This window comes from Pyxicephalus adspersus, chromosome 5 (assembly GCF_032062135.1).
Source record: "Pyxicephalus adspersus chromosome 5, UCB_Pads_2.0, whole genome shotgun sequence".
Taxonomy (NCBI): domain Eukaryota; kingdom Metazoa; phylum Chordata; class Amphibia; order Anura; family Pyxicephalidae; genus Pyxicephalus; species Pyxicephalus adspersus.
Window position 1 is genome coordinate 142,123,071 of NC_092862.1, and position 9,690 is coordinate 142,132,760.

Below are 9,690 nucleotides of genomic sequence, written 5' to 3' on the forward strand. Positions count from 1 at the left end.
ATAAATGATGGAGAGATCCACATCAATATCAAATATATCATCATGTGTTCCATTTTTCTTCATATTGCAAAGTTGTCCCTGCAAGGGTTAAAAGGAAATCCTCCGGCTTCCTGAATTCTGTCGCCACAAATTATTTGCTTGCGGCAAGCGACCTGCTAGAGCGACAGAATTCTTTTTTTTTTAAAAGTGAAATATTGTAATCTCATAATTGCTGAAAATGTTTACAGGTCTGACACAACAAAAAATGGTAAACTTGGGAAGTCGGCGCGCGTGCTTGGTTACGGAATGCGTCGTAGGGGGCAGATGTGCAGGACGTGTCTATGCCTGCCGCAGCACAACGCGGCATCCTGCGCTGAGAGCGCCGGGCGAATGACTTAAAGAATAATCGCTAATGATGCAGAGACTGGAGAATGTGTCCAATGAAAGTGTCAATGTATCCATCACACTGCCAGCGCCGCCACTAATCCGGCACAACAATGGGGAGATGATGCATGTGTTATTATCTGTGTAGGGTGGTGGACTATCCCAGAATTGCTTGGAGCCATCGGAGAAGGAGAACACCGCTGTGCACACAATAAGTGAAAGTAAATTTTTTAAGTACCTAGTTTTCTATCTCTTCTAGTCTCTTTGAACCACTTCCTGTCAGTATGCACTCGCTGCAGCATCAGCTTCACATGGCTTCTTCCTAATGGTAACCTATTATCCATTGAGAAGAGACGTAAAAGGGGGGATATGATCACCCTGTATAAATATATAAACAGTCCATATAGAGAACTCTCTTCCCCATTATTCACTTTGAGATTGATACAAAGCACAAGGGGGCGCTCCTTGCGTCTGGAGGAAAAGAAGTTTAGGCTCCTGATAAGGAAGGGATTCTTCACTGTAAGGAAGCAGTTTCAGCAACTATTATAGATTGCTTTAAGAAAAAGCTGGATGATTTCTAGAAGCACAGAATATAACTGGGGATTAAGGCTTTAAAGTAAAGATAACAGAGACTGTTGATCCAGGGAACATCCAACTGTCTCATGGAATCAGGAATTTTTTTTCCTCTGTTGAAGCAAATTGTACCAGGGTTTTTTTGCCTTCTTCTGGACCAACTATGTCTACCAGGGTTTTTTTTGCCTTTCTCTGGACGAACTATATCTTACAGGGTTTTATATCTGGGATATGTTTATTTCCCTAGTGGTTGAACTTGATGGACTTATGTCTTTTTTCAACCTAACCTACTATGTAACAACATTATGGGAAATCTGTGTGGAAATGACTACTCAGGAGTGTAGTTGGTAGACAGGGACAGAGCGTTGTCACCTTTGAACAGAAAGTGCCTGAACAAGTACTTTGATGAAAGGATCGCTCATAATAATGAGATTAATGAGTTGAACAGTATTGTTATAGTGCCAACATATTACGCTGCACTGTACATTAAATAGGGGTTGCAAATGATAGATTTATGGCACATGGGGAAGAGAGGACCCTGTAGTGATTGGGTGCATTGCTGTGCGATAGGTGGTCCAATGAATAAGCTGCCTTGCCGCAACATACTGTACAATGCATATCCATGCAGCCGCATAATGTGATCCTCAGCCTTAAGAGACCTATTCATTGCAGGTAAATATTTTAGCACAGCCCCCTTCCACCTAGTCTTAGCCCTCTCCACTTCTAGGGGTTGTCTAATTATTGTCTATGCTGACCCAGCTTCTATACTCCTCCCTACATAACCTTTTAGGGATTCGCTGAATAAGGACATTTTGGGCGACAGCTCGATGGCTGACATTGCATTCCAGATAGCGACACCTGTCAGCATTGCCACCCTTTCTGGCCTGATTGTCCGTGGCCAGCCCCTTTCATTATTTGGATTTCAGTTATTTTAATCATGGAGGCACAGCATCCCATCTGGGTGTTGCCTAGGGCAGCCTGCATGCAAATAAAGCCTGCCTAGCAATGCCCACTCCTCCAGGGGGACATACACTAATCACTTGTTTATCATAATCCTCATCATTCCTTTCCACCTAGACGTCTGCACAGAGCCTGAGGTCAAATGTCAACCAACCTGTGTAATGGACTGAAGAATTCTAAACAATGTCCTGAGGGGTAATGGACTAGGAGTCTCATCCATGCTTGCAGAGGGTGTAGTGTGTGTACAAAGCTGCCATCAATCAAGGCTTCTTATTATAAACTAGAACTGATCAAATAACGCTAATAAAAGAAGAACCGACACTGACTTGTATTGTGGTCGTTCCCCATCAGTCATGCATGGATCCATCCTGGTGATAAGCAGTATTCTCCCCAGCCCCTTTTAGCCGGGTGCACCACCCGGCACGTTTCAGTAACCACCTGGCTGTTTTCGGGTGGTTACTGAAGAATTGGGTCTCAATACAGAGGCTGTCACCACCTACAATTTCTTGCCACCCAGCTTCCAGATTGAGCACTGATCATTAATAATATTATTATTAAACAGGATTTATATAGCGCCAACATATTACGCAACGCTGTACATTAAATATGGGTAATGGTTACTAAAGCCCATGTAGGGTCAATAGCTGACCTGCAACAAATCGTTTTTGCAATCAACAAACACAAAAATCCAACTTGCACATAATATTATCGCTGACGTGCTGAAAAAGCTACTTGCTACGCTGCCATGCTAACCCAACAGCTTCAATACTTCATAGGCCAATGGCCATCAAATGATTGGTGATTAATCTGCTTGTTTGTTCCATATCAGTAACTCGGAAAGTGATGAAGCCAGGGCAGCCAAGCAAGAGCACTTAGAACCTGCATCCCTGGGCACAGCGGAGCTGCTTCACTCCCCATACAAGTCAATAGAACGTGTATGGGTCTGGATGCTTCTCACTGGCAGCCATCACACTTGGCAGCGGTGCCCTCACTTCTTGGCAAAAAGAAGAGCATAAAAATAGCTTTGTGAAATGAACAATCTCATAATGCCGTGCTAAGAATTATAAGGAATGTATCATCTTTCTTAAAGGTGGCCTTCTATTGAAATATACCTTACGCTTGCTGCACCCCCCTGCCCAAAAAAATCACCTACAGTATGCAGGTAACTAATAATTTGGCTTTAAACTTAAACTCCTTAAAATATGTATATTTAGTACATGCATGGGGGCTGCTCTACCTGTCATAGGATATTGTGGAATTGCAGAGAGTGCAGAGAAGGGCAACTAAACTAATAAAAAGAATAGAGGAGCTCAGCTATGAGGAGAGATTAGCTGAACTGAATCTATTCTCCCTTGGGAAGAGACGTATAAGGGGGGATATGATCAACCGGTATAAATATATACATGGTCCATATAGAGAACTCTCTTCCTGACTATTCACTGTAAGATCATTACAAAGCACAAGGGGGCGCTCTTTGTGTCTGGAGGAAAAGAAGTTTAAGCCCAGGGTAAGGAAGGGATTCTTCACTGTAAAGTCTGTGAAAATGTGGAATCGGCTCCCTCAGGAAGTAGTTTCAGCAACTACTATAGATTGCTTTAAGAAAAAGCTGGATGGTTTCTAGAAGCACAGAATATAACTGGGGATTAAAGCTTTAAAGTAAAAATATTAGAGACTGTTTATCCAGGGAACATCCGATTGCCTCATGGGATCAGGAAGGAAATTTTTTTGCCTTCCTCTGGATCAACTATGTCTTATAGGGTTTTATCTGAGATATGTTTATTTATCTAGTGGTTGAACTTGATGGTCTTTTTTCAACCTAACTATGTAACTATGTATATCTGTCCATACAGATTTGCACAGATTTGCACAGCTCTGCCATACAGAATGGGACCTTGCCTGCCTTTCTACATTGCCATTTCACTTGCACTCTTTGATTGGACAGTGAAAAGGAAAGATGACAACCAACAGGCTCATCCCTCTGTTATATCCTCATATTCAGCATGCTTCTGCCATGGCTGCACGCCTGGTTGGATACTTGTTTTGCTTTCCTCTCCCCCTCTCTGAGCTCTACAAGTTGCATGCAAACCCTGCATGCAATAAACTTCTGTTTTCAATCTATTTGTCTTCAAAATATACTATTATTAGTGTTGCATTATGTCTGAGTGAGAAATGCAGAAGGTGATTTTGCCACTTGCAGTGCCTCTGCACAGGGATGAGTTTTGGAGATGAGGAGGGAATGATGAGCATGTTCTTTCCAAGCAGTGGCTGACACCACATGCTTAGGGATTCCAGGCTGTGTTGTCATGTCATTAAGGAAGATAACAGATTTCCCCCATATCATTGCCACTTGTTTGTATGTGCAACATATAAAGGACTAAAACATTGAAACTGTGCAAGTATTGCAAACGTAACTTTTTTCTTTTTACCAAATCAGAGTCAGAGTTTTACTTTAAGACTGAAGAACACTTGGGAATATCCTAAATTTACCCCTCTTCGAAGCAATCTGTTTGTGGTTTGCGAGTAATTTAGCTTATTACATCATGACACCCCCCCCCCCCCCATTCCTCACCGATATCTGGTTACATTGGCCACGGTCTGTTCCTGTGCTGGAAATGCTTGTGTTTGTAAATATAATTTTCTCTTGCGCCTGCTTGGCATTCCATCTTATCAACTACCGAGACAGGAAGTTTGTATACAATTCTGTTTGTTTAACTTGCAGAAACGGTGCTGTACGCTTGTCCGCTTGCAGAGAAAACAGCGGCTGCTGCGGGATTGTGTTGTATTGACATTGCTTCCACGCTTCGTGCCCAGCCCAATAATGAAGATCTGTCGCTCAATTACATTTGTGAATAAAAAGGGAAAACAAAAATAAATTCTTTTATTTGAGCGGAAAATGCATCCTGTTTGTCTCCGTCTTTGCGGAACGTGATATTGTGAAGCTGCGGCTGGGACATGGGGGGTCGGAGGGGTAATAAACAGATGTAAAGATTTTCTGATTGGGGATGGATAGAATGTAATCGCCTAAAGGCGCAAAATACTGTTTGGGCTGCCCTGATTTTCTAGAATGATTTACCAGAGTTATAAAATGTTTTATAGATCAATTTATTTTTTTTGTTTCATTCTAGAATTTAGCAGCTAATCATGGTAAAAAGTATGAAAAACAGCTTTTGCTGCAATACTCACATCCATTCAGGTGCATTTTTGAACCAGTAAGTTGGATGATGACAAGGGGTTTGTCAATGGCACAAATTCTCACATCAGCTTGGGCTCACAGGACTCCTGGACAGAAAAGCGCCTTCATGACATGAGTGCCTCAAGTGTTGAGGAGTATGGATCATCCAATGCTACGACCCAATGCCACAACTGGGTTTCTCTGCAAATCACCCAAAACCACCACTGGGTCTCATGATCAATCACCCAACTTCACCACCAGGTCTCTCAATGATCCTCCCATTGCCACCACTGGGTCTACTGACAATTCACCTGATGCCATCACCAGGTCTCTCAATGAATCAGCCAACACCACCACCAGGTCTTTCATTGAATCATCTAATGCCACCATGGGTCTCTCAAATAAATACCACCAGGCCAATGCCACCAGGTCTCCAAAGAAATCACCCAATGCTACCAGATCTTTTGAATCATCTGACCATTGAGCTGGATGATACCAAGGGGTCCGTGAACCCAGGCTGTCAATGGCTCCCACTGTCACACTTACTCCTGGATAAAGAAGCACTTCTGCCTCTCTGTCCAGGGGTACGAATCCAATGCCCAAACTCAATGCCACCACTGAGTCTCTCGACAAATCACCCAACACCACCGTTGGGTCTTATGATGAAATACCCGACACCGTCACTGGGTCTCACAATGAATTACCGGAGGCCACCACCAGGTCTCTTGACAAATTACTCAATTCTGCCACTAGATCTCTTCATAAATCACCCATTGCCACCATCGAGGGTCCTTCAAATAATCACCCAATGCCACAGGTCTCTCAAGAAATCATCCAATGTCACCAAATCTTTCAACGAATCATCTGACCATTGAGCTGGATGATGCCATGGGGTGCGTGAACCTAGGCTGTTAAAGGCACACATTCTCACATTAGTCTGGGCTCACAGGACACATGGACAGAGAAGTACTTAAACATCATAACATTAGTGTCTCTCTGACGAGGAGTAAGAATCATCCAATGCCATGACCCAATGCCTCCACTGGGTCTCTCGACAAATCACCCAACGCCACCTATAATTCCTATAATTATTAATAATTATTCATCGATCTCTCGATGAAATATTCAATGCCACCACTGGATCTTTCTATAAATCAGCCAACATCAGGTATTTCACTGAATCATCCAATAACACCACCAGGTCTCAAATAATCATCCAATACCATCACCAGGTCTCTCAAGAAATCCCCCAATGCCACCAAAGTCTTTCCATGAATAATCTGATGTCACCACTGGGTCTCTGATGATTCACCAGACGCCACCACTAGGTCTTTCAATGAATCACTCAATACCACCACAGGGTTTCTCAACTCATCACCCAATGTCACCACCAGGTCTGTCATTCAATCATTCAATGCCACCATTGGGTTTCTCAAATAATCACCAGACACCACCACCAGCTCTCGAGAAATCACCCAGTGCCACCAGGTTTTACAATGAATCATCTGATGCCATCACTGCGTCTCCTAACAATTCACCCAAAGCCACCAGCAAGTCCTTCAATGAATCACCCAACGCCACCACTGGGTTTCTGGACTCGTCACCCAACACCACCACCAGATCTGACATTGAATCATTCAATGCCACCACCGGGTCTCTCAAATAATCACCCGACACCAACCCCAGCTCTCGAGAAATCACCCAATAACACCAGGTCTTTTGATGTATCATCTGATGCCACCACTGGGTCTCTTGATAATTCACCCGAAGCCATCACCAAATCTATAAATTAATCACCTGACACCAACAAAAGGTCTCTCAAGAAATCACCTAATGCCACCAGGTTTTTCACTGAATCACCCAGTGCCAACAGGCTTCTACAACCTGAAAGTTTTTATTCTCCCACAACCTATACTCGTCTTTCTGGTAGCCCATTTCCCTCATCATTCCTACATTCCATAGCTGCAGCCTCAGAAAGCCACCTTGGCATTCAACACTTCTGAAATTGTGAGATGGCTGTGTTCGCAGCTGTGTTGTGGTCCTTTTTCCTGACTTCTACATTTCTGCTTAGTCCTCTATTGTTGGAGGAAGAAACCAACATGCAACGGTGGGCACAAATATCCGGCACTCCCAGATGTGTCCAAAGCAGAAGAGACTTTCCAAGTCTGCATCGGAGCACAGGTTGGAGACACAAACCGTCGGAGAGCTGGGTATATTATAAATTATTTTTTGCAGGGGAGAAAAGCTTTTAAAACTGTAGAAGTCTCAAAAGGTTTTGTGTAGGAAGGTTGCTTAAAAAAAAAAAGGTGAGGACTGATTAGGGAATGAGAAATTCCTAAACAGGACCATTAAAAAGGGAACTTTCCATTACTGACATTTATCTGCAAATGAGAGTTGCTCAGTGCTGAAGGTGAAAAAAGGGGGTTGTAGTTCTATGGGTTGCAAGATTAGTGTGCTTGTTCTACATGAATGTTATGGTGAAATAACTATTAGGTAAGGAAGACAATTTGTTTGTGTGTGTGAAGGCCGTCATTGCCCACTGACCTGCACAATTTCCCCCCAGAAATGTTGTTTTTAGCTGGGTGGGAAGATACTGTAGGAGGGTGGCAGTCCCTGTATTGAGACGGGTGGTGCACCTGGCTGCGTGACCCTGTCTGCTAAAAAGAGAAAGCCAATACACGCCAAGAAAGCATTGGCTGCAGCCCCTGGAGCTAAGACACAGGTGAGCTAAGTTAGGTTTAAAGGAGCACAGCATGGCTAGATGGGAATGGGGGTTGGTTTGCATTAATGTTGAACCACACCCTTACTTTAAAAAACTGTAACCAAAATTGGAGATGGTACAGGTGATGTCCCTTTTGTATTAAAATAACCTCATCTGTCTGCCCTACCTGCAATGTTTTAAATGCACTCACCTGTCCACCTTCATCTGATCCTCTTCCTGCTAGGATCTTCTTGATTGGCCGGGGCCAAGATATTGTAACTCATTCAGTCCTGGCGAATGCTGGCCTACTTGGCATATTCTGGCATCATTTGCTGAGCTAAACATGGATCTCCCTCCATGAATAATCCCACCAATCTACTTGGTTTTGATATTTTGGAGACCTTGCCTTGTGGATTTATTTTGTTTTTTATTAATAATTTTTTGGATTTTGATTTCATTCCATTTTCATTTTTAACATTGTGTTTCTTTTTCTTATGTTGTTTCATAAATGAAGTCCAAGGTTCTCCCCTTTAAGTGCTCTCATATGAACTCTGGCATTAGAAAAATATCAGAATGGCTCCAGGACATTGTTTTGAGAGCCCTGTCTTCCGGCAGACACAATTTATACAAAGTTAATTGGAAGAGGAAATGCAGGAAGAATACAGACATCCCTATGATGACACCAGCCAAGCCCTGATTCTCCCGAGTAAATAAATGGCGTTGAAAAGCGTCTGAATGCCATTGTTCCCTGCACCAGGAATCCCAACTGCTCGTCCTGCGGTTATGTCTGCAGCAGAAAACTCCAGCTATAGTTGACTGATAAAGTACAATAGAGGTCCACATCCCGAGCAATGCCCCTGAAAATCTTGGTAATCTCGGGAACAATGCGCTGGGGCGTGCAGACAAAGGTAAATTTTTGTCTGCCCCACAGAATCCAACAGCAGCATTGCCAGGCGGGGAGAATCTCAGTTCTATCAACACCGCATTCCACAGAACATTCATAGCATCGCCTATGGCGGGCTGTATATACAGGTGACGTCTCCGCCAAAGCAGATGCGTTGCGTAATAATGCACCCAGACCAGGCCGCTCCTTCTTAGTGAAAGATCAGACCTGACTTTAACCTTTTGTACAAAGAAGGAGAAAAGATTCTGCATGTTTAAAGCATTCAGTGTTGATGAACACAAGCAGCATATGCTGCAATATTCACCTTCAATCCAGAACTTTGCTTTGCAATACCTTTTTCTGCCAGTAGATGACCTCAGTCTGATAGTCAGCATCATTTACCCTAACTTCCATAAGCCCAGGTCACCCTGTATTGGATTGGACACTCGAATCAGCTGATTAAAGAGCCAACAGAAAAGGAGCACAGTGATAGCTAATCAAAATGCTCCTTGTTAGCACATGATTGACTCCACGCATGGTTTCTTTCTATCCAAGTCGGAACTCTGCAGTACATAGGCTGCATAAGGCTGAATGCAGCCATGGATGCACCAGCCGGGGTTAGAATGCACCAGAGGGGTAATATGTGTGAAAATGCCCTAATATGTGCTCATAACAAGAGCCCACTTACCCCGTTCTCTTTGGCTGCTCTGGTGATTTGCTGCAGGACATCTTCTTCCACAAAGGGTCTGACAGCATCATGGATTATCACCACCTCCGGTTTCTGCAGTGCCCGCCCCAGTGAATGATCCTCAAGGAATGCTCGGAGCCCATTGAAGATCGATCTGTGACGCGTCGGCCCCCCTTCCACCAGAGATACACGTCTGTGGCCATATTGGTGAACGATGAACTTCATCAAATCCACGCTCTCTGGGGCTACGACCACAACCACGTCCGATATCCAGCTGACTCTGCAGAAAGGAGGAAGAGAATTCAGGGGTTTTGTGGTTGGGCTTCTTTGTTGTATCTGGGGGTTAGGTA

At 43.7% G+C, this 9,690-nt stretch overlaps 1 protein-coding gene across 2 annotated transcripts in view; it reads right to left on the reverse strand.

The window, feature by feature from the left end:
• The window catches only part of CRPPA (CDP-L-ribitol pyrophosphorylase A), a 109,407-nt gene that overhangs the window by 97,675 nt on the left and 2,042 nt on the right, over window positions 1-9,690 (reverse strand). For both annotated transcript variants that reach the window (XM_072412957.1, XM_072412959.1), the window contains exon 2: window positions 9,341-9,620. In XM_072412957.1, the coding sequence (XP_072269058.1) occupies window positions 9,341-9,620 (280 nt within the window). The remainder of the gene's footprint in view (window positions 1-9,340; window positions 9,621-9,690) is intronic.